The sequence below is a fragment of the Gekko japonicus genome, unplaced genomic scaffold (assembly GCF_001447785.1).
Source record: "Gekko japonicus isolate JY-2015 unplaced genomic scaffold, Gekko_japonicus_V1.1 scaffold65, whole genome shotgun sequence".
In the NCBI taxonomy this organism is placed as follows: Eukaryota; Metazoa; Chordata; class Lepidosauria; order Squamata; family Gekkonidae; genus Gekko; species Gekko japonicus.
This window is the reverse complement of record NW_015165832.1, coordinates 97621-123404: the sequence shown is the minus strand read 5'-3', so window position 1 is coordinate 123404 and position 25784 is coordinate 97621. Positions and strand designations below refer to the sequence as shown.

At 40.6% G+C, this 25784-nt stretch overlaps 1 protein-coding gene across 2 annotated transcripts in view; it reads left to right on the top strand.

Annotated features, from left to right (window-relative positions):
• Positions 1–19380, top strand: part of EHF (ets homologous factor) — a 71550-nt gene extending 52170 nt beyond the window's left edge. For both annotated transcript variants that reach the window (XM_015410867.1, XM_015410868.1), the window contains exons 3-9: positions 1642–1887; positions 3262–3321; positions 5407–5475; positions 5573–5641; positions 16456–16518; positions 18058–18253; positions 19271–19380. In XM_015410867.1, the coding sequence (XP_015266353.1) occupies positions 1642–1887; positions 3262–3321; positions 5407–5475; positions 5573–5641; positions 16456–16518; positions 18058–18253; positions 19271–19370 (803 nt within the window). In that variant the 3' untranslated portion in view covers positions 19371–19380. The remainder of the gene's footprint in view (positions 1–1641; positions 1888–3261; positions 3322–5406; positions 5476–5572; positions 5642–16455; positions 16519–18057; positions 18254–19270) is intronic.
• Positions 19381–25784: the final 6404 nt, after the last annotated feature.

The window sequence follows — 25784 nt, the reverse complement described above, 5'->3', positions numbered from 1 at the left end:
TACAATGAAATTCTTCAGATACAATGAAAGTTACCAGTCCACACATATAGGTAGAGGGTGGGCAGCAAATTAGCATTCAGCATAATGAAGATATTTAATGGATTCAAGGACCAAACAGGAATAACAAGCTTATGTTACCATTACCATTTGTTTGGGTTTCATTCTGGGGGGGAAATAATGAAGGAGATAAATATGTCAAAATTGGAGATTGATGAGCAGATGTTTCCTTAACTGTGGAATGCTTAAATTTAATTTTTTAAAAATTTTAAAGTAATTTTAAAATCTCGCAGCCTGCCTACCATGAGACATTACAGCCGTTTTAAAGTGTAGACTTGTAGGAACAGAAGCTTCCTGGGTTTTTTTTTTAAGTGTAGCTAACTAAAACTGTGTGCTTCCAAAGAAGTGTTTGCCTTTGTTGAGTCCAGTGGCACCTTTAAGAAAAACAAAGTTTTATTCAAGGTATAAGCTTTCATGTATACACACACTTCTTCAGATACAATGAAATTCTTCAGATACAATGAAAGTTACCAGTCCACACATATAGGTAGAGGGTGGGCAGCAAATTAGCATTCAGCATAATGAAGATATTTAATGGATTCAAGGACCAAACAGGAATAACAAGCTTATGTTACCATTACCATTTGTTTGGGTTTAATTCTGGGGGGGGAAATAATGAAGGAGATAAATATGTCAAAATTGGAGATTGATGAGCAGATGTTTCCTTAACTGTGGAATGCTTAAATTTATTTATTTTTAAATTTTAAAGTAATTTTAAAATCTCACAGCCTGCTTACCATGAGACATTACAGCAGTATTTAAAGTATAGACTTGCAGGAACAGAAACTTCCTGGGGTTTTTTTTTAAGTGTAGCTAACTAAAACTGTGTGCTTCCAAAGAAGTGTTTGCCTTTGTTTTTTGAAAAATCACCACCAGAACAACCAAAAACAACCTCCCCCCCTCAGTTTGTACTTTGTCACACAGCTGTTTTTAAATGAGGGTGTAGACACAGCCAGTTCTGCAGGTCTGAAGAAATCGGCTGTGCACAGTACTGATTGGCTGTCCCACAATGATGTCACCCAGAAAGACCCCAAATTTTAAACCAATTAGGCATTTAAATGTGAAAGGTGGTGAATTAATGAATAAGTACATAAACAGCTATGCACTTGTTTTTATTTTAAAAACAAAAAAAAGATGGACAGCCACCTAGTACAAGAAAGGGAGGGACAAGTCTAATGCTGAATCAGTGGTCAGTTCATTGGTATGCACGTATGTCATTTCAGTTACAGAGTCAGGAAGAAGCTGAGCTCTGAGTGATCTTTTTATATCCCACCAGAGTTGACCAACTGAGGGCTTGTATTCGAACTGGGAAAAAAAATGTTCTTCCAATGTAACCAAACTTTTGATATTCCTTAAAGAGAATCTATGCTCACTGTAGATGTTGTATCTTTATATGGCTGATGTGTCATTGTCAGGATGGGAGACATAATGTTCAGAAAGGCATGGTCGCCCTCGAATATAGATTCGTTTCTTAGCATGTGTTCCAGATGTTATCTTACCACATTATATTTTTTTAAAAAAAATAACCTGCTTTGTTTGGTGACAAGTGGTAAAGAAACCCCCCCTCAACCTTTCTTCTTACAGTATCAGGCAGTTTTTTTGGAACACAGTGGCATGAAATACATCCTCAATACTGGACGAAATACCAGGTCTGGGAATGGCTCCAGCATCTCTTGGACACCAACCAGTTGGATGCCTCCTGTATTCCTTTCCAGGAGTTTGATATCAGTGGAGAACACTTATGCAATATGAGTTTGCAAGATTTCACTCGGGCCGCTGGCACAGCCGGACAGCTTCTTTACAGCAGCCTTCAGCATCTGAAGTGGAATGGTAAATGCATCCTAATATATAAAGAGCTTGGGACAGGACACACCATTGTGTTAATGCCAAGCTGCTTGCATTGGCCAAAGGACTACAACTGAGAAATTGGGAATTAGTGAGGGGAAATCAATTTCATGATTAAATATATCCCTCATATCTCAAAAGCAGTCATAGAAAACATCAAATTATCAGACAAAGAACAGACAGATGTACATGAGATTGCTTCTCACAGCCTTGTCTTCAGGGCTGCTGAAATAGCAACTGTGTATATGATGATACCTCTTTCATGTGGCTGTCAGTCATAATGGCCATTTTACCAACTAAAGTAAAATAAATTTAGATTCAGTATAATGAATCTTGTGGCCCTGTGAATCCTCTGGATTCGTAATGGGGTTTTTTTATTTTTGCTCAGTTTCCTCATTTTTTATACCTTTCCATTCTTTGAGGAAGCTCCCAACCACTTAGTCAACCTTCTAATGGTTGATGGAGATCTCAGTTTCTTGGGAAGAGGTGTTAATTCTTTTCCTGCCATTGCCATCCTAGGTAAAATCTAGATAGACCTCCACAATGGCCTCATGCCAGTCTCAACAGGAAAGGGCACCCAAATTACTGAGAAAGGGAGTTGCCAAATCACCTGGGAGAGGTCCTTGGGCAGAATCCCCCCAAAAGCTTCCTCTATATATGATTGGGAGGACATAGGAAAATTTCAGTTTTATTAACCTGTAACTTTGCAAAAGTTTTTGCATAACCCTAGTTACTTGCAAGAAATTGCAAGTAGATAAATAGGTACCACTTCAGTGGGAAGGTAACAGCATTCCATGTGCCTTGGTGTTTAGTCATACCGGCCACATGACCATGGAAATGTCTTCGGACAGCGCTGGCTCTTCGGCTTTGAAACGGAGATGAGCACTGCAACCCTAGAGTCGGATTCGACTGGCTTTTGAGCAAGGGAACCTTTACCTTTACTTCTAGCGAATCTGAAATTTTCTTCTTGGTGAAAATGGCGATGACTTGGGAGCTTAATAAGAGAATAAATGATTTCATTGAAAAACCTTTTCCACATGAAAAACTGCATTCACTGGTGTGTTCTGAATTTCTCTGTTGACCGATGTTTTAACATGATGAGGATTTATAGTTGTATTTGCAAGGTAAACATGGGTATGCTGAGCAGCCAGGAACAACAACAATATGGAAAGATGTTTTTAATTAGAAACTGTACTCCATACAATTGGCTTTCTGTTTCATTCTGCTACATCTTTATTAGAGGTGGCATTGATTTGAATATGATTTGTCAACGTTTATTCACTGGTTTGGTTAGAAGAGTGTTTGCTTAAAATCCCTCCTTTCTGTATACTGAAATGCACATGACACGTTCTCTTGCAGGTCAATGTGGAAGTGAAATGTACCCATCACACAATGTCATTGTTAAGACAGAACAAGCAGGTGGGTGATACAAAAAATTATGGTGTAACAAGCCATAGCACTGAACAAAGGAAATGTTCATCTGTAACAAAACTGAGAAGGCTTGGAGTGGAGACCACATTTAACATATAACCACATATAACCACATTTATATTTTAAAAAATCATATTTTATTTATCAACTTAAAAGTTACTTTAGAAATTTATACTCCACCATTTTTAAAGCAAGGTGGCTAACAATAAATATTTTTACAACCATAAAAATCTAAATATAACAAAATTTTAGATATTAGCCCATGAAACTAGTTATTAGACTAGTATATCAGCCATAAAATATATCATCAAATATCTGCCACCCCCATACAAATATCTGCCACCCCCAGCTTTTTACCAGCTTTGATATAGCAATATAATTTCACAGTAAAAATTATAGTGATTTTAGAAATCTAGACAGAAACAGTTACCTAGCAGGAGCTTCAAGCTGTCTTTCTGATTTAATTCTGAAACAGTTGCAAGCTATATTCCTTGAAATCATCAGCAGGTGGCTGATTGATTTCAGTAAGATTTGGATTGCACCCCTATCTGACAAATTCCATATGACATTACCAGTGTTCCCTCAAAGCTGAGTTAGTGTGAGCTAGCTTGCAGTTTTTTAGCCTCTGGCTCACAGATTTTTGTCTTCGCTTAGGAAGGATGGCTCCAGAGCAAACTAGTTTATGCAATAGCCAAATCACCTGCTCACAACTTTAATGCCAGTATCTCACAAAGTAGAATTTTTGCTCACAGGACTCCATAGCTTAGAGGGAGCATTGGACATTACTCTTTGCATAGCCTAGAAAAGAATATATTAACCTGAATCTGTGGGAGTCATTATATATTCTGCTCTGCTAAGTAAGCTTGCTATTGGAGTGGATTATATACTGTGTGGAACTACAAAAACAAAAACTATTCCAAACCCTATTTGGGTGAGGCTTGTTTTTAGAAAAAGCAATGAGTAGATCATATATCTAAACAATAAGAGGGTGTGTACTATTGTAAGGACATCAGTTTGGATGCCTAAACAAGTAGCTAGTAAGTATATCAGCTAAAATGTCCTAATTTGTAAACTAGCCAAGCATGGTGACTTAGAAAGCGAGTCATTTTCAGCTACAATCACATTCATTACTAAGAAGGAGAGGATATAATAATGAATGATAACAGATTCCCAAACAAAACCTTGGATTTTGAAAAAGCAACAAAGACCAAATTAACAGTTGCCTAAAAAGTAAGAGAGATTAGTTATCTGTCAATAACATTGACCCATATGAAAACCAGATCTACTACACACTTGCTATGGTTCCAAAGAACAAACCTTTCAGTTTCTTTTTATTTTTCACAATAATATATTTTGCCTCTTCCAGTCCCACAGAAGGCTGGCACATTAAGGTTTTATAAATAAAAGGGCAAGATTTAAAGTTGATAACTTTCTGCAGAATTCAACAGAATGGTATGTGCCTAACCATCTACCACAATGTTTTCCCTTGTTGCTACAAAGGACAAAAGCACAGCCATTTGCTGTATAAAAAGAACTGAAAATGGCATTGTCACAGTAGTGCAAAAGATGCTTCGAGCATGGCAGCTGATGCAGTATGGGACTTGTAAAGAATTGTTGATAATTTGCCATCCAAAGCTAAACAGTCCAGCCTTTTCGCTGCTGGCTGTGACTCTAGAAAAGAGAAATTAATGGGTTGCTTGCATTTATCCAATATGTTACCTAAACCCTTGAGGAGAGCAGGAATTTCTCAGTTTATCTGTGCAGACCCATCAGGTTGAGTTATTGATTTATGGCAATCAAATAAAAATTAATGCTGAAATCCTAAGGAGACTTTCCTAGAAGTAAGCCTCTTGAATAATATGGGACATACTTCTAAATAGACCTGCTAAGGATTGCTCCTAAACCACTTTATTTTCCCTGAACTGATCCCAGCATAGTTTTGCACTGTTTATCCCAAGATACCATAAGTAGCTCAAATGTTCTCAAAGAGATAGCATGCATTTTCCAATCTTACTGGAATTATATTTTTACCAAAATTAATGTTTGTTTCCTCCCTCCCCATTTTTATTTAAGATCCATCTGTAATGGCGTCATGGAAAGGAGAGAATTATTTCTATGATAGTGGATATGGTGGCACAGTAGGTAACTAACTTAACAAGCATTGAACCATTTTAAATAATTTTGGGGTCCCTTTTAAGTAGATATTACATTACATTGTTATTTCTTTTTGAATCACCAGAATTACTGGACAGCAAAGCCTATTGTCGAGCACAGATTTCAATCAACACTTCTACTCATCAAGCTTCTGGTAAGATAGTCTTAAGAAATGCCTCTGAATCATACTGAGCTTTTATTGTAACCCAACTTGGATCTTTTGTGAGAGATAGGATAGTAACATTTGGGGTTGTTTAATCAAATCATGTCATTTCCCCTTTCGAATGGATGCCTTTCGTTACTATTTATAGATTCATTCCATTCGTGTGAATAACATGGGACATACTTCTAAATAATCCTGCATATATAGACCTAAAGTATAGACTTCGGAATATGGACATTGATGGGAATATTCCATGTTTATTCACTTTTATCAGCTTCGGCGTTACAGGGATCAAGGCTCTGTCTAGGTTGGGCTGAACTGAACCTCAAAGCAAAATTCATCACAAATTTTTCCCTGTTCATGGTTCACAAATTGAAGTTTGTGATGGGTTTAAAAGGACTGCACTTTAAAGGGACTGCACAAGAAAGCCCAAAACAGCTAAGCAGTGGGGAACAGGCTCAGCTCCCAGTTTGAATCAGTTCATGGTTTGGTTCATGGTTGGGCCATGAACCACAAACTGACATGAACCACATTTTTCTGGTTTGTGCCCATCCCTAGCTCTGACACATGTAGAAGACTGCATTCTCAAGTGTATTTCGTTATTGACTACTGCAGTATTAAGTGATAATTTGCCTCTTTGAGTGAGACATCGTGGATTAAACACCAGAGATAGAATTCATATTTCCTTACATCATTTCAAACCAAACGTGTTGCAGAAGAGTCAGTTCATATATTCAGCCATAAGTAATCAAGTGTTGGTGAGAATCATGTACTGAACATGTATGTGTGAACCAGCCTATATATAGACCAAGACATTTTATTATCTTTATTGGGAACTGATGGGAAGATTTAGCTTTGTTTCATCTTCATTCTGCATGGTGGCTGCTGCTTGTTAGTTTAAAGTTTGCATTATATGGATTCTCCCTGTCACCACACAACATTTTCTGTTAGCATTATGCAAGAGCCTTTGAAATACTGTGAGGCTGTGGCCAACATGTTGTCAGCACTTACGTATAATGTACCTTCAACATAGACCAGCTATATGCGTAATTCAGATTGAAAGTGTCCAGTTGATTGCCATTTGTGAAAATGGGCCTTTGGGAAAGTCAGGAAACCAATTTCTTGCTTATACCAGACTGACACAGTTTCCCCCTTTAAACTACTTTGCAGCAGTTTCACTAATTTAGTAAACAAATTAGGTAAACATAAACTAAGGACAACAATATTATGCCTCTGAACAAAAATAGGTCACTTTTCAGGATGTGGCATATTTAAACCATTTGTTTTCATTAATCTGCCATTACATGATGAAATTTGCCTAGCAGCCGTTTTGTGATCTAGAAGAGGGTGTCTTTTCTATAAGAAAGTTCACTAGTTCTTGAGACTCCTTATGACATTTGGAGTAGCTGTGGTAGATTTCATATAAACGTATGGTTGGGACCCAGTTTTATCCGTTGACAATGGTACAAAGTATTGGCTTGGATCCCATGGTAAATCTCCACTGACAGAAGGGACCTCAACTGCACCCTCCCACTGCAGTGAAAAATGACCCCCAAACTGCTGCTCCTTGGGCACAGTGGACCCTCGAGACCAGAATGAGAGGTAAGTCAGAAGTCTGCAGTGGGAATGAGGAACTGGTAAAAATACCCCTATCGGTGGAAATATACTGGCATCCAAGCCATTATGGGCCGATGATAAAGGAAACTAAGAGAAAACTGATAGCAATTATGGGAATAAAAACATGAACTTTCTTGAGATCAAACTAAAAAAAAGTAATGGATAACTCATAATTCCTTCAGTTACCTTTATTACATTGATGAGCAAAGATACTTATCAAAAATATACAGATAACTAAGGGAGGGGGTAAATAAAGGGTTGATACCACTAAAATGCAAACACCAAGAAACAACTTACCAGAAGTATTGCCAACTTTTAAATATTTTCTTTTAATACCTCCATGTTAGCAAAAATTCAAGAAGTTTGTTTTCTTCCAGAATGGAGATATAGTAATAAGGTGTTGCTACAAAAGAACCTCTTGAATTACACTAAGTCACGTGGCATTAAATCATCTTTTTATTTCTACAGTACAGGTTATAGTTCAAAGGTAAAGCTTTCTCCATGCCACTTCCCCAGTGTTCAAGAATACTACACTTCTTAATTTCTTCCTCTTCCTGAAGTTGTTCAAGGCACCGGAGCTCTGTCTGTTAAATGCCGTCATGTCATTTCTGATTTATGGAGACCCTTTGAATTAATAACCTCCAAATGTCCTATCATTAACAGCCTTGCTCAAGTCTTGTAAATTGAGGGTTTGGTGTAGTGGTTTGGTTTGTGGACTCTAATCTGGGAGAACCGGGTTTGATTCCCCACTCCTCCAGTTGCACCTGCTGGATGACCTTGGGCAAGCCGTAGTTCTGATAAGAGCTGTTCTTGAAAAAGAGCAGTTTCTGTCAGAGCGCTCTCAGTCCCACCTACCTCACAGGCAGTGTTCCCGCTAAGCTGAGTTAGTGTGAGTTAGCTCACAGTTTTTTAGCCTCCAGCTCACAGATTTTTGTCTCAGCTCAGGGAGGAGGGCTCCAGAGCCAACTAATTGATGCAGGAGCCAAATCGCTCGCTCACAGCTCTCATGCCAGTAGCTCACAAAGTAGAATTTTTGCTCACGGGACTCCACAGCTTAGAGGGAACATTGCTCACAGGGTGTCAGGTTCCCCCTTTGCCTTTGGGATGGTGCCCCCGGTGGCCGTAGTGATACAGTGTCAGCCCCAAGGCACGGGGGGTTGGGGGCTGGACGGTAAGAGACAGCGTCGACAGAAAGCGGGGGAGAGGTGGCCTCAGATTGGCAGGGGCGGGGTTAGGAGCACCCCTCAGTGCCCCTCTGCCTGCACGCCGTGGCTGCACCTGTCGTCTCGTGCTCTCTCTCTCAGCCTCTGTGCAGCAATCTCTCTGTTCCTTCTCAGTCGCGGCGTGCTCTCCCCCCGGCCCTCTCTGTGTTCCCCTTTTATTCAGCCGGCTCCTCACTCCGCCCGCCCCCATCCTCCCCGTGATCTTGGCCCTGCCCCCTTATATCAGTGGGGACACCGTTGGGCGTCCCAGGGTGGTGCGTGCGCATGCTCTACGGGCCGCCTCTGCTGCCGCTCCTTCCCGACGCTCCCCCCGGCCTCCCGCCCGAAGCCGCCTGGGCCACGGCCCTTTGTTCGGGCCCGACCGGGGTTCCTTCCTGCCTGGTTGCTGCCTGTGCTGGAGGAGGAAGGGTCTCGCTGCTCAGCTGTGTCGCTCCGTCGGGCCGTCGGTGAGTCGTCCTGTCGCGTTCTTGGGTGGGCTGCCGGGGCTGCCGTCTTCTTCTTCTTCCTTGATTGAGTTAATCCATCTCATGTTAGGCTTTTCCTGCTGTTCTCTACTTTTCCTAGCATTATTCCTAGTATTATTGTCTTTCCAGTGAATCTTATCTTCTCATCTTATCTTCTCACAATGTGACCAAAGTATGATAGCCTCATTTTGGCTGCAGTAAGACATGCCATTTGGCACAGTCAGGAAGTGCTCCTATTTCATCCATTGGTATTTGGCACAGTTACTCGATCAGACATCCCAGGATAATCTGTTTTGCTGTGGGAGCAGTCCATCACTGCACGATCAGATAGCATGTTTGGGTAAGTGGTGTTTTTTTTTTCCTTTTTGTATGCATGCGCATAAATGAGGAATCGAACCCTCCCACAAAGAGTTCTCCATGGAGTGCTCCATGGATCAATTATGCAGTTATTCGCATATCACTAAACAGGTGGGTGAAAGGCCCTGAGTCGGAATGGACTAAGCAGTCCATCCTGACAGCCTGAGTGCACACTTCCATGATCAGACTAGGGAAAATCTGTCCCTGGCCTGTTGGCAAGTGTTAGGACCGGACTTTCCCCAGTGTCTTTTAACTCCATTTCTGTGTTCTATTTTACATGGGATTTATATACCGCCCATGACCCCTAATGGGTCTCAAAGCAGTTTACAATGAACTACTGCGTAGTTAATACCTAGCTAGGGCCACAATTCTCTTGGGGAGGGGATATCCTACCAGCACCCATGTGGCATAGTCCTTTTTCCTCTCTGGCGGCCTCGTTGTTCCTTTCGGCGATCCGGATGGCTGGTGACCAAGTCCGAGCAGGCTCTTGATGATTTTTTTCTCCTTCGGAGTGCCGCTGCTTTTGGGCGCAGCTTCCGGCAAACGTCCTGTCGGCACCTGCTGTGCTGCGTCCCACGTCACCACGTCGCTCCGGCTCCGCCTCCGCTCAATTCGGCCGCCGCCTCCCTGGATCGCTCGACTCTTTCCGCCGCCATTTCTCTCGTCTCTCGCCGCCGCCACCTCTCTCGTCTCTCTCATCTCTCTCCGCTGCTGCCGACCGCACTCCCGGCACAGAGCCAGGAGGAGGGTGCCCCCTGCCACCTAGGGCAGGTACCCATTCCTCTTGTTGTTACTAGAGCTGCTGGGTTGGCGGGATTGTGCACTTTATCTGATTGTGCACTTTAGATCCATCAGGCATTCACAGCTAAGTCGGATCTAAAGGCATGTCTGACCACAGACTTTGGTCATTTTAGCTTCTAGGGAGAGTTTGGGCTTGATTGATCTTGAACCCACTTATTTTTCTTTTTGGCAGTCCATGGTATCCGTAAAACTCTCCTCCAGCACCACTCCAAAACATTCCTCCAGTGCAATTTAACTTTCTTCCTGTCAGGTTTCTTCATTGTCCAACTTTCACACCCATACATAGTAGTATGAATTATCTTGGTCTTCACTAGCAGTGACACATCCTTACACCTGAGGATCTTTTCTAGCTCCTTCACGGCTGCCCTTCCCAGTTTCAGCCTCCTTCTGATTTCTTGACTGCAGTCTCCCTTTTGGTTGAGGAATAGAAGATTTTAACAAAGGGCAATATTATTCTTAAAGAGGCTGGTATAGTTCCAAAAGTGTGTATTAATTCCTCTTGCCGTTCACATAATTTTCATAAAGTGACTGTCAGCTCTTCAAATCATTCTGACAGCAGTGAGGCTCAATCAAACTACATGCTGTGATGTGTTCCTTTTCCTACTTATTGGGCCTGGAGGGAGGGTGGCCTGCTTAATGGCACAGTGTGTTGTACAAACTAAATTTGTATATTCTGTAAAAAGAAGTGGCTTATTCCTGAACCATATGCAAATATTATGATTTGTTTCCTCCTAAATTTTGCAAGACACCTATGTTAATAATATATGGGTAATATTTTCATTTGTCAAAGTCCTGTCCTCACTAACTCCTCATGAGCGAAACAATTCTCTGTCTCCATAGAAGTGTCTCCATAGAAGTGATAAACTGGGCAAGAATCAGCACCACAGTAGCAAATAAATGCGTTTGGCAGATCCAGATTCAAATGACAGACACTCAAGAAAGATGTTGTTTCAAACTAGGCTTTAAGGTATTTTTTCTTAGAAAATAAAGAGGGTAACTTTGAACTCCTGGGATTCTCATTCCCAAATATTTTGAGGTTTTAAAGGCAAGTTTGTTTCAATAAGGAAAGAAATTTCAAGCCTTAATTAGTTTTCATGGCTTTCCCACAAGCTCAGCAAATTATGCAGGAGGATAGTGCTCTCTGAATTGGGCAATGCAGGAAAAGGGCACAGGTGTAATGGGATGATTGTGAAGTGAAGTATCCACATGCTTTCTTTTTTTCAGCAGGACCAAATGGAGGCCTGCTCTTGTTTATACCTGTTTCCTGGACTGCATATGAAAGTTGAAAAATAAAATAAAAACACCTCAGGCAAGTTTGTACACAGTCTGGCATTTACTGTAAGCCATTTGAACATGCAAATAAGTAATTTGCATGGAAAGCAAGCTGTGGTGACTGCTTATTCATGTATGTAGGTGGAAAAATGTGTGTGGGCTTTAAGTTTCCCTGGCATTCAATATCCTGTAGGACAGACACAACACAGGTTCCTGGAAATTGGATGTCCCACAGATAAATGAAAACTGATTGCCAGCTATAGATTAGGCAGATGGGTCTTTTGCTTGTACTAAAGGAGTGAGATGGGAGGGAGGAATGATGGGAAGACATTTTCTATCTTTCATTAGCTATCTTTATAAATAGAAAGATAGCTTATCTCTCTTTCTATCTTTCATTAGTTTAGAATTGCCAGCACTCTGAAACAGGATTTCTTTTCAAGGCATTTGCATTAGGTGAAAAAAATAGCATGTCCCTAACAGTGCAATCCTAAACAGAGTTACACCCTTCTGAGTCAATTTAATCCAATGGGTTTAGAAGGGTGTGACTTTTCTTAGGATTGAACTGTATAAGTCTGGCAAGAAAACATATAGTCCTTGCTGCCAAGATTTTATAATAACATTGGCTTCCCCCCCAGAACCATTTGGCATTTTCATTTTCTCAGAAACAGTGCTTGCCAGATCATTATGTGTTCTGACAGGTGGGTATACGTTACCCTAATACCACCACATAGAGTGTGCATTATATCTGTTCCAAGATAATAACAAGGGGGTGGGGAGTCTTCAAAGGCTATATGCGGTAGAAAATTTTGGAAAATTAAAGACCAATACAGGAGTTTCTGTTAGGTGTGGCAGGACTAGCACTCCTGCTACACTTCATTTCATTTTTGTTTGAGGGAATATCTTTCCCCCTTCTTATCACTATATCTAATTCTCAATGCGGTCCTATCTGTGGATATTTAAATGCAGAGCCTGGGACCATGAAAAGACTCAGGTCTGCAGAATAATCACGTCTTTAAAAACAAACAAACCCAAACCCTAAAATAATAGAAGCAGCACTGTAGCTTTAAGAAAAGAATGCCTTCTCAGTGGCTACTGCTAGGCAACCACAATGGTGCTGATCCCTTGCGCATTAAAGTTTCCTGTTCATATTGGCAAACCCGCCTCCCACACTGAAGCGGGCTGAGTCCCGCGGTTTCCGCTCTTTTTATCCGTGTTTTCTGACACCCGTTGGAACAGGTATTTTCCGATATCTCGTGCTTTGTATCCGCAGTTTTGGTATCTGGACAGCAATCCGTCGTGACCGCACTACCCTCCCCCCTTTTTTGTGTTTCCGGTTTAAGTTATGCGCATGTGCAAACAGGCGCTAGCTTTTATTTTGGTCTTCTTAGTTTGTATGTATGCCCAAGCGCATGCGCAGGTTGTTGGTTTTTTTATACCTGCGCCGCCGTGGGGATGGCACGCTGTGTGATCAGTACTTTGTGTGAGTGAAGCGGAAGACAGAGGGACCGTCTGACCACCTCCAAGTGATATAAAATGTCGCGGATAGAAGAACTGCGGGAAAACTAGCACGGTAAGAGGTCCGTGTGACCACGGCCACATAGAAAAGTGAGGTGCCCCTCATAAGTCTTAGTGCATTTCCTGCTGCACAACTAGGTGTGGAAACTGGCACTGTAAATATGGGCCATAATTTTCCCTAGGAGAGGCTGCCAGGGGTAGGTAAGAAGGGAAAGCTGGACAGGGGGGCAGATAAGATACTTGGCTGGTGGCAGAGGAGAGAAGGAAGCAGGAAAAGGGGAGATGCTACAGAGGCCTTCAGGGAAAGGAAAGAGGAAATAATGGGGAGGGGGTTCTGATAGGCGTGCTTGTGTGCATTGGGGTAGACAGACACGTTGGAACTCTGTCTTTTAGAGTGTAGCCTATTCATACATATAAGGAAGAATTTGGTTTCTCCTTGTTTACAAGGAGTTATTGATGTAACCATAGGTGACAAATCGACATTTCTGCTGGCTGGATCAGATCCTAATGTAACCTTATCAGTTGCAAAATTGGTTTCCAGGGTAAGGATAGATAGAAAATGATTAAGTGAGTTTATCTCAGGGGAATTTATTGTGCTTCAGCTCATGGTCTTCAAGCCAATAGAGCTGTATCATTAAAGTAAAAGTAGTGGGTAGAGGGGCGTGAAATGCCTCCCACAAGTCCTTGCAGATCCCCCAGTTGTAATATTAGAGTTTTGAGGTTACCTAGTGAAGCCAATGGGAAGTAGAGCTGACAAAAGGATTAATTGATTCACATATTAGAAAGTTTTAAAAAGGATTTGACAAATTCATGAAGAGAGGAATAGGTATATAGAGAGTAAAGAGCCCTAGTCATTAAGTGGTACCTTCATGATCAGAGGTAGTAAGCCTTGGAATAGCATGGGCTGCAGTCAAATGAAGGAAAGAGATCACCTTCATCTCCTGTTTGTCCATTTGTAGCTGTTTGTGGAAGGTAAAGTAACTACAAAGAAGATATTGTTGAAAAGTCTTAGCTATGGTTGTCGATGCATGTTTTTAACTCTGCTACATTGTTTTAATTTTTATTGCGACTTGTGGCATGTATCAGCCACCTTGAGTCTCAAAAGAAAGAGGGGATATAAATATTTTAAATAAACAATTATCTGGCATCCAAAATGGCAGTTCTGTTTTTCATTGTCGTTCTGCTAACACGGTACTAACCACAAGGCATTTTAAAATGTATACTTTTCAAGAATTGCTAATTGTCTTTATATTGGGATTAGGTATTTATATGCTGAACCACAGGATTGTTGTTTTTAAATTATTATTTCTTACTTATTAAGTATTATTAAATTATATACTGATGTTTTGTACATTTGTAGTATGTGCATTGTTATATTTTACTTTCTTTTCTTTGTTCCAATCGTTTGATTACCTTTCTCATGCAGGGTTGTGTTTTTCTCCCCTTTTTTTGGTTTTACTGATCTTCTCTGACTGCCAGGTTGTGTCTAGACTAAATCAAGGTGCTGGTTTCAATCTTTTATATATAAAAAAATCTGGGCCTTAGTTACCTCAGTGAATGCCTCTCCCTGTACTCTTACTCCTCAGTTAAGTTTATCTGGAGAATTTGGTGTTCAGTAAGGTGAGGCTCTCAGCTGCGAAGTTTAGTGATGTCACCTGTGTTTAGTTATGTGACCTGTGTTACAACATTTTCTCCCCAGAGAAAACATGTCAGGCTGCTCAGTTGGCATGTCTAAGAAATTGATAAAAACACTTTGTATTCTGCCAATCCTTTTATTAAGAGTCTAGGATTTTTCAGTTCAGAAAAGAGATGACTGGGGGGGGAGCATGATGGAGGTTTCTAAAATTATGCATGGGATGGAGAGTTGACAAAGATAACTTTTCCTCCCTCTCCCAAAATACTAGAACTCGAGGGCATCCAATGAAACCGATGGGCAGTAGGTTCAGGACAGAAAAAAGGAAATATTTATTTCAACAAGTGATTAAAATGAGGAGTTCACTGCCAAAGGATGTAGTGATGACTACAGGCAGAGAAGGCTTTAAAGAAGGATTAGACAGTTTCATGGAGGATAGGAGGATCAGTGGCTATTAGCCACGGTGACTGAGGGGAACTTCCACATTCAGAGGCAGTCAACTTTGAATCCCAGTGCCTGGAGGCAACATCAGGGGATGGCCTCGGCCTGTATGCCATGTTGTTGGGCCTACAGAGGAACTGGTTGGCTACTGTGTGAAACAGGATGCTGGACTAGATGGACCATTGGTCTGATCCTGCAGGGCTCTTCGTATGTTCTTATGCTCTTATGGCTTTAGAACTTGCTAATTTTGTACTGTGGCTGGTGTTTTTATTTTTATACTGATTTTACTTGTTACTACATTTTGATAAGTCTTAATGCTATATTTACTATTTTTCAAAACTCGGTGAAGAACGTACGGTTGAAAAGCAGAATAGAACTTTAAATAATTTTATTTGTTTAAAAACCCTAGAATATTAAGATGCTGACAAATCATGGGATGTCATGGTGGTTGTGCAATTTCTTCCATAAACAAGGTTGCCAGTTATGGCCTGCTAATTGGTGGGAGACAGGGAGAGGCAGGAACTTACAGAAGTGGAGTGTGATCATCATCCTCGCCAGGGCTCTTTTTGGGCAGGAACGCACAGGAACGGAGTTCCGGCTGGCTCCCAAGTTGGCCACGCCCAGCAGGAACTCATTAGCATAATAGGCCACACCCAACAGCAGAAACTCATTAGGATTAGCTACATTAGGGGTGTGTGGCCTAACATGCAAAGGAGTTCCTGCTACAAAAAAAGGCCCTGGGTTTTGACAACAAATAAGGTAAACAGAATAACAAGCAAAAGGTGGGTGTGGCTGGATAACCACACTTCTGGTAACATGGGGGGGCGGCCTAGTATGCTAATGAGCTGTGCTGTGAGGGGTGTGGCCTAATATGCTAATGAGTTCCTGCTGTTGGGTGTGGCCTATTGTGCTAATGAGTTCCTGCTGGGCTTCTTCTACAAAAAGAGCCCTGAATTCCTCGCATAATGACACTTCTGGCATGACCTGGAAGTGACATCATTGTGCAGGGGGCAATGCTCTAGCACTTGCCCAAAGCTCTGCCTTTTGGTGAATGTTAGAGAATTGCCGCCAGAAATTGTATCATCACATCAGGATGATGATTCCCTCCCCCTTCTCCCCATTTCAGTGGCCAGTTTCTTCCTGCTGCCCAGCAGAGGGGCAGTGGGCATCAAGAGATTTCCTGCCGGGAAGCAGGCATATAGTAAGCCTGCTCACGAATATCATTAGACTATCATATGAAAAACCTTCTAGTCTAAATTAAATCTTCAGTCTCTTTAAGTACATCAGTGTGTGCAACAGAAATGTACAAGAATCTGACCACTTGATCGGTGTCATGGATTTGTTCTTCAGCTTTCAGTTATCCCCTTTTTGTAGCCTGAAAAAAACGCTATTCTGCTTAGTATCATACAAATCACTTCTGCAATGGTTACAAGAACACGAGTGCAGGAATTAATGCAAGGTGACACCCTTTTTTTGTTACAGAAGAATCTTCAGATGTAAAAAAAACACAAGACCTCCTTCCAAAATCCCACAGTAAGAAGCACAGTAAGTAAACTATGCAGTTGTCACTGTGCATGGGGGCTGATTAAAAACGGTGCAGAAAAAAGTGAATGGAACACAAAGGCAGCAACAGAAAAGAAATTCAATATAAAAATTTCAATGTGAAGTGCATGGATTCAAATGATTCCCCAAATTATATTACTCTCCATTACACTTAGCTGCTGTTCAGGCATTGTATTCCAGGAAGAATGGGCAACCTGGTGTTAGTCCTGGCCTCCGGCTCACACATTTTTGTCTTAGCTCAGGAAGGATGGCTCCAGAGCAGACTAATGTATGCAGTAGCCAAATTGCTCACTCAAAACTTTAATGCCAGTTGCTCACAAAGCAGAATTTTTGCTCACAAGACTCCACAGCTTAAAGGGAACATTGGTCACAACAGTCCCCTTGCAAAAAGCAGCCAAGGTCATTTTCCCTCTGTAACAATTGCCTGATCAAAATGTTCCCCCAGGTGCTTTTACCCTCCCAAAGGGAAACAACACAAGAACCCAAACGTTCTCCCTTACTGAAGCTAATCTATTACACTGACTTGAGCTGTGAAGCCAGTGGGATAAAAACATTTTCATAAATGAATGAGTAAAAGCAGCTGGGGGGATAATAGTTTTGACTGGAGAAACAGTGCAGTCCCAGTATGGTTACCACATCTTCCCACCACTTTTGGCTGTGACGTAAGAAAAAGCCCCCCTCCCCTCTGTGTTCCAGCTCAAAAACCATTAGGGATCCAGTCACTGATTTCCATTTCCACATGTAGTTGAAAACCAGAAAATGTGTCAGTGTAGATTCCATTGGTCAGCAGGGTGGATTCTTAATTCTGTATATCTGAATGTACCTCATGTCAACACATCTATTAACTTCCTATACATCTGATCCATGAGTCCTAGCTGTCCTTCCATACTTCAGTACCAGCTTCTGGCAGGTAATTTGCAATCTTAAATTAAGCTCAATTTGATGGGATCATTAAAAAATTACTACTTTATAGTGAATTTACTAGTTCGTATAAACCAGTTCAACCGCAAACATTAGAGTAATATATATGTAAACTAGTCACTTCCCTCATATCATAAATACACTTGCTGCATTCATGCATGATTTTTTATTATGAGAATGAGCCTTGCAAGTTTATTGGTTAATGCCCATTTCTTCCTTCCAGGGTTGCCAGAATGTTGCCACTGGGGGCCACTTTGTGTATGTTCACATATACATGCCCTTTCATAAACAGGTTGTGATTTTATCTTGCTAGGGTAAACTGAAATTTACAATATCAAAGTAAAAACAATTTTTGTTGTCCTACTTAAATAACATACTAATTAGGGATGAATAATATAATATGAAATAAAACAATTTGGAATCTTTACCTGTATGCTATGCAAGAAGCTAGGAAGATCGTTTGCTTCCAGTCCTTCAAAGGGACATATCTATAAAGTTGTGCAGATACTATTCTCCTTTTAAAACAGTAAAAAAATTCCCTTCACATATGGAAATGTTTTTTCTCCAAGTAAGTTTTTCTTTTAACACATTTTATATTAGCTCCTCGAGGAACTCACTTGTGGGAATTCATCCGAGACATTCTCCTACATCCTGAGAAGAACCCAGGATTAATAAAATGGGAGGATCGAACTGAAGGTGTCTTCAGATTCCTGAAATCAGAGGCAGTGGCTCAGCTGTGGGGAAAGAAGAAAAACAATAACAGCATGACTTATGAGAAACTCAGCCGCGCCATGAGGTAACGAGAAAAAAAATGATTTACTTTGTTTAGACATCTTCAGTGTGTGGTGTATTTTGATACGTTAAAAAACCCACTGAACTATAATAACCACAGGACTATCAAATATTGTTAACTCAAAATGAGGAGAAAGTTACTTTCGTGTGGCACATCTCTCTGAAGTTCTTCGGCCCCATGTGAAAGACACAAGTGGCATAACATTTTGTGTGTAAAGTGCCGACAAGTTACAGTCGACTTGTGGCAACCGCTCATGGGGTTTTCAAGGCAAGAGATGTTCAGAGGTAGTTTGCCATTGCCTGCCTTTGCATGACAACTCTGGACTCTCTTGGTAGTCTCCCATCCAAGTACTAACCAGGGCCAATCCTGTTTATCTTCTGAGATCTGACAAGGTCTGGCTAACCAGGCCGGGTAGCATAACATTGCAAGAAGCAAAATCTAAGGGCTGGATCCAACTGAAGCATTTCTGTGGATGGAAGGTTATCCACCTGCTGAGTGTTACTGATTTATCTCCCTCTGCAGCCCAAAATGGTGTCCTCCCAAATGCTATTCTTTGAGATCCCCTATAACTGTTTCATACAGGAGTTTAATGAAGCACCAGTAGGGGGGGCAGTGATGTTGCATTCTATATTCCACTGTGGAATGTTACTAGGAAACTGGTTTTGTGGCTATTAGAGTTTTAGGTCAATGGCTATTAGAGTTTTAGGTTTTGGGTTCCTTTCCCCCCCCCATGGGAACCCAAAGTGGCTTACATCATTCTCATCTTCTCCATTTTATCTTCACAACATCCTCGAGAGGTGGTTAGGCTGAGAGTGTGTGACTGGCCCAAGGTCACCCAGAGAGCTTCTGTGGCATGAGTGGGGGGATTCAAACCTGGGTCTCCCAGATACCACCCTTAACCATTATACCACACTGACTCCCCATGTGGTATATTAGGGGTTTCTGTTAGGAATGTATAAAATTCATTTAGATCAGCTGGGTCATTCTTATACATCTGACATCATGATTTCTGTTCAACAGGTATTATTACAAAAGAGAAATTCTAGAGCGAGTTGATGGTCGAAGACTGGTATATAAATTTGGAAAGAATGCCCATGGATGGAGAGAAAATGAGAACTAGACACACCTTTTAAAAAAAAAACACTATTCACATTATGACCAACAGGAATTCCTTGCGGATGTAAATATTTCAAAGACTCTTTTCTTTTATTTATGTACAGAAATGGAGGGGATCTATTTTAGTGGGGGAAAGGAACACTATCGTTTATTGGTGTTAAAATTATTTTATTTGAAGTATGTCCTTCTGTGGGGAAAAATATACACAGTTTTCTGTGACCTATGATAGCACTGCATGATTTTGTTTGGTGTGCTTTTCTTGTGAAGACTTTATATTCCAGGAGAAATGTGATTTATAACAATGCTGTGAGAGATGCATGTAATGGGAGGAAATCATAGGGCATTACTTTTTACTTAGGATCTTACCAATAAGGCCTATTGTTTTCAGCATATGAGATAAATTAGGTTGTTCCTTTTACTTCTTTGCAAGGCTGGCTTGAAGAGATTGGCTTAGCTCAAAGGATGTATCTGTTTTCAGGGATACCTGAGTAGGAATAGGAAGGAAACAGGTGAAATCTGTGGCTTTTTTTGGCCCTGTAGTACTATACTGTTTCTTGATTTATACACCCCAATTTAGGGATGAACCAAAGCTTTTGATACTTGAAAGGAAGACACATTAAAGTAGATATTGTGTACCTGTAAGGATCCATGACTTTAAGGAAAGGGACTTTTTCAGGGCTTTTTGAAATCATACTTCACTAAAAACTTTGGCTCCAATTATAGTTTTGAAGGCTGTGGCCACTGCCAGAGTGTTGGAAGATCAGTAACAGTCGCAGTGCCAAAAATCTCAGTGAAGGTCAATGTTGTGGTGAAATCAACAATGTAACTTTCATATGAGGAGAGCCATTAAGAGTTTGGATGTGGGAAACCCAGCTTTAAATCGTTGTTCAGTTATAAAGATCAGTACACTGTCTAACAACTACATGATTGTTGTAAAACTGAGGTCCTTTCCATATTTGCCTGCCACTCCAGATTTTCTTAGTGTTTGAGTGGAGGCAATTTAAGTCCACAGCAAAAAAAGCATCTAAATAACCCGGGGCAACATCACGCTGAAACTCAATTTTAGTGCAGAATGGGAAAAAACCTGGATTAAAAAGAAGGTTGAATTCGATTTAAGTGCAGAATTGCTTGGAGGACACCGTGGCGAACATGGATTAAAAGGAGAGTGCAGAAAGGGCCTAAAATGCAACTCTGAGCCCTGTGAAGAAAGGGCGGGATACAAATATGACAAACAAGATATTGACAAAAAAATCAGTATATGAAATGGTCTGACACAAAGCATGAGCCACATTAATACTGGCTTGGTTTCCACTGAAGTAATCATCACATGTCTAAACTGTACTACTTCATATAATGAAATTAAATGCTGCTCTATATATGAAGGAAAAAATAATCCACTTAAGACTTTATATTCCAGGAGAAATGTGATTTATAACAATGCTGTGAGAGATGCATGTAATGGGAGGAAATCATAGGGCATTACTTTTTACTTAGGATCTTACCAATAAGGCCTATTGTTTTCAGCATATGAGATAAATTAGGTTGTTCCTTTTACTTCTTTGCAAGGCTGGCTTGAAGAGATTGGCTTAGCTCAAAGGATGTATCTGTTTTCAGGGATACCTGAGTAGGAATAGGAAGGAAACAGGTGAAATCTGTGGCTTTTTTTGGCCCTGTAGTACTATACTGTTTCTTGATTTATACACCCCAATTTAGGGATGAACCAAAGCTTTTGATACTTGAAAGGAAGACACATTAGATATTGTGTACCTGTAAGGATTCATGACTTTAAGGAAAGGGACTTTTTCAGGGCTTTTTGAAATCATACTTCACTAAAAACTTTGGCTCCAATTATAGTTTTGAAGGCTGTGGCCACTGCCAGAGTGTTGGAAGATCAGTAACAGTCGCAGCGCCAAAAATCTCAGTGAAGGTCAATGTTGTGGTGAAATCAACAATGTAACTTTCATATGAGGGGAGCCATTGAGGGTTTGGATGTGGGAAACCCAGCTTTAAATCGTTGTTCAGTTATAAAGACCAGTACACTGTCTCATAGACTAACAACTACATGATTGTTGTAAAACTGAGGTCCTTTCCATATTTGCCTGCCACTCCAGATTTTCTTAGTGTTTGAGTGGAGGCAATTTAAGTCCACAGCAAAAAAAGCATCTAAATAACCCGGGGCAACATCACGCTGAAACTCAATTTTAGTGCAGAATGGGAAAAAACCTGGATTAAAAAGAAGGTTGAATTCGATTTAAGTGCAGAATTGCTTGGAGGACACCGTGGCGAACATGGATTAAAAGGAGAGCGCAGAAAGGGCCTAAAATGCAACTCTGAGCCCTGTGAAGAAAGGGCGGGATACAAATATGACAAACAAGATATTGACAAAAAAAATCAGTATATGAAATGTCTGACACAAAGCATGAGCCACATTAACACTGGCTTGGTTTCCACTGAAGTAATCACCACATGTCTAAACTGTACCACTTCATATAATGAAATTAAATGCTGCTCTATATATGAAGGAAAAAATAATCCGATAAAAATCTAGCACATCATAGAGAAAGCTAGACTATGATACAAACACTTTTGAAAGAATGACCATGTGAACTCTGACTGACAATTTAAAATGGTACACCATAAACAGACGCACATAGGCATGTCATGGAGGCAACACCTTTCCTTGTACAGTTCCTACCAAAGCTGTCACCATCCATTATAGTTACGTGACATTTTTTAACTTTACATAAGGTGGGTGGAGGCAGGTTCATCTTGTTTACAGATGAAGTCATAAGACTTCAGTGTTCCAAGCAAGTCATTTCTTGTATCATTTTCTAGATCGGACATTTATTTTATCTCTAAATATGCCTTTTCCCCAACATCAGTGTACATCCTGCATCTCATTTATAATTTTCTGAATCCCATGGCATCTAAATGATTATCTGACTCTGCATCAATGATAAATAATGGACAATTCGTCACTTCCTTGTGCCTAGGGTGTAACCAGTATGGAGATACTGAAAAGGAATTATTATGCTATAATATATGTCATTTATTCAATATAAATGTATTCAGTTTTGTTCTAACAAATAAAATACACTGAGGGGGTAAGGGAATATTTTTTTTTAATGAATCAGCTCTTGGGGATCGGGGAATGCAGTTTGATGGGGCTTTCTTCAGGGAGTGTGAGAAGATAATTGAAATGAAGTTACAATACAGAAAATGAAGACTGACAGTTTTGTTAGTATTTAAGGATCCAACCATTCTCCCTGAAGCCTTCTTGCATCCTAAGGAGACTTCCTGCAACTTAAGGAGCTTTTCCGCCAATAGAAGAGCCATTTAATTTGAGGAAGGGTCCTTAAACTGAGGGAAGGCTTCAGACTTTGCCCATTAGAGTAGTAGAATAGGAGTAGGATCTATCCCAGTGGTTGGATTAGCTGCAGTCCTTCCTCTTTTTAGACTCACTTTTTTTTTGCTTTAGAGAGTGATCTTGAGCATGACCTTGCTAGCACTGATGCTGCTATTTCACTTACTGTCAGACAAGGTCACACAGATCGTGTGGTAACTACTCATAACATTATGCAAAAGCTGCTTTTTGTGGAATTCCATGGGAAATGACAATATTGCAGTACTTATGCTACCAACAGCAACTCTTTATTTTGGAGGAGTGTTAGGATTCTAGATTGCAAAATGTGTATGAATACTGGGAATATATCAGCACGAGAGTCTTAAAATAGTTAATAATCTGTTTTTCTTTTTTTAAAAAATGATTCCTTATCCTCAGAAAATGTTGGGAGAGGACCTAGGGATTCTCTGCCCCTTCATCATACTGTATTTGTTTGGGGGAAGCTATGATAGTTGAACTGGTGTAAAACCAATATAAGTGTGCATTATAGCATATAGAGTATAGAAAGAATGGTTTTAGAATGTGTATGTTTAGTATCTGGGAAACAATTTCTCTTTTAGAGTCAGTTTCAACCTTTCATGAATTCTTTGTTAATCAAAGACTAAGAATTGTTGGTTCAGATATTTCCCATTAAAGTAAGCACTTCAAATAGAGAGTTGTCATATGATTTCATAATTCCACAGGTTTGGAATCAGAGGCCAAGTAACATTTACTTTGTCTTAAACAGAAACAGTAGATTTATTAACTGCTGTAGGTCTTGCCAAGCACATTAGAGTCCCAGCCAAAGGTGAATCTCTTACCAGTTCTAACCAACAGGTTATAATGAAGACATGAATGTTTGTATCAGATCGCTGTTTAAATGTAAAGCAATTTCTGAGATTGTTCTTTTAATATGCTTGAAAAATGGGATGGTCTTTCTTTTTTTACACTGGTAGGATTGTATAGATTTTTATTGTAGTATACTTTTTCTTATGTATAGCTCTCTATATAAAAGACTTCCCTGTATTTATATGGTTATACAATTGGAAGCAAAATCATGGTGTCAAAAACATGTCAATATACTCTGCAATTTTTTAAACATGTGCAGTACAGCGCAAGCCTATGCATGTTTACTCAGAAGTAAGTCACATTGATGTCAAGTGACTCCCTCCCTGGTAAGTATACATAGGATTGCAACCTTAATGTTTTTCCTTGGAGCTGACTGCTTATAGGTCAGCTTTATTGTTGTTGGAGAATGGAGAATGTCAGCTTGTTCCTGCAACTCCGGTGACTTTTTTTAACAATACAAAATGCTGCGGGATATTTTGTACTGCACTAAATAATTATTTCAAATAAATGACCACTATAGAGGTGCCACTGAATTCTAAATACTGGTTCTGTCTATTTCTATTCTATAAAAGTCAGTTAAAACAACTGTTTGTTTTAGTGTGCTTTTTAAATAATCTGACTCCCCTCCAGCAATTGCACATGAATGAAGTGATACAGACACCACAAGGCATAATGGGTAAGAAACAGGAGATGTAGTATGTTAAGGAAACTCTACATGTAGGACACTTTGAAAGGTTCAGTAGAAATCCGGCTGTATTTTAGATATAGGTTCCTGTCTGAACATCCCAACGTATGCAGCATACGGTATGCTGAACTAGTTTGTATCCCTTTCTGATCTCATATGCTTCTTTCTCTTTATGAAAAAGACAATAGCTAGGAAATATATAAATGAACATGTGGAAGGGAGTGGCATGCCCTGTGTACTCACTTTCAACCTCCATACGTGTAAGCCCAAAATAGTAGGCATAACTCATGGACAAATGTATCTCAGTATCATCATCCAAAGTAAAAGTCCAAAAGGAGTACAGTTTTGGTGTTGGAAGCTGCAGTGTGATAGTGGATCTTTCCATCCTTCTCACAGCAGACTCCGGTATGCCTTGAAAAGATTTTGCTAATGAAAACCCACAAACAAAAGGCCTTGAGCCCGGGGTTGCTCCACTAGCATGCTTTTGCCCAATTCCCCTTCTTTATTGAAACCCCCCCCCCCCTTACTACATGATATTTTGTTCACAAGAGTCCCCCCAGCCCTCAGTATCAGCTTTTGGGGGCCACATAAGGAAATACAGGAGAAACAAAAGGGGAAGAAAAGATCTTTGGCAATGATTTATTCATATAAGAGACATTTTATGTTTCTCAATTAATAAAAATACAGTCTTAAAAATTAGCATTCACTTGTGGGAAAATTTCCCTAATGTTTGCATGAGGGACCAAGGAGGGCAGTTGAGAGAGACAGGTGCTGGGCACTGGTAGCGTTTGGGCTGTGAAGAAATCCAGGGGGCCACAGTCTTCCTCCCGGGCCAAACACCACCTCTACTCAACAGCCTGAAGATCACTTGGCACTACTGGGGACTGCCAGGACATGGGAGGTGACCGTGGACGCCTAGATTCCTTCCCAGTCCAAATACTACTGGTGTTCAAGCCCACCCTCTCCAGCTGCCTTCTTCTACTGCCCCACCCCCCACATCTAGGAGGAAGTAGCAGTAGGAGGAAGGGAGCAAAGGAAGAGGAGTGCAGCAGTGGCACTTCTGGCACTCAATGTCCACTTTCCCTGCCTGTTTCCCCCTTCTAGCAGCGAGGAAGAGGAAGTGGTGGTGGGGAGGAGAATGGAGTAAAGGGAACAGTGGCAGCACCCAAACCCTGCCGGTGCTCAGCACTGCCTTTCCTAATAAACTTTGCCTTTTCCCTTCCAACAGCTCCTCCCTCTGCAAAGCATCTTGGGTGTTGCTTGACAGTTGTCAAGATTGTGGCTGAGATCTTGCAACAAACTATCTTGTGATCTCGTTTTTTTAATTTTGGAGGGGGGCTGTCACCATGTCCCCCAAGTTTTTAGACTGTTGTTCAAACCTGGTTGTTTCCACAGGTTTGCAGATATATCCCAGAACACAGCCTTTTATTTGTGATCCACATTCTAGGACCATTATTTAGAATTAGATATGTGATACTGATACATGTTCCAATTCTTTATCT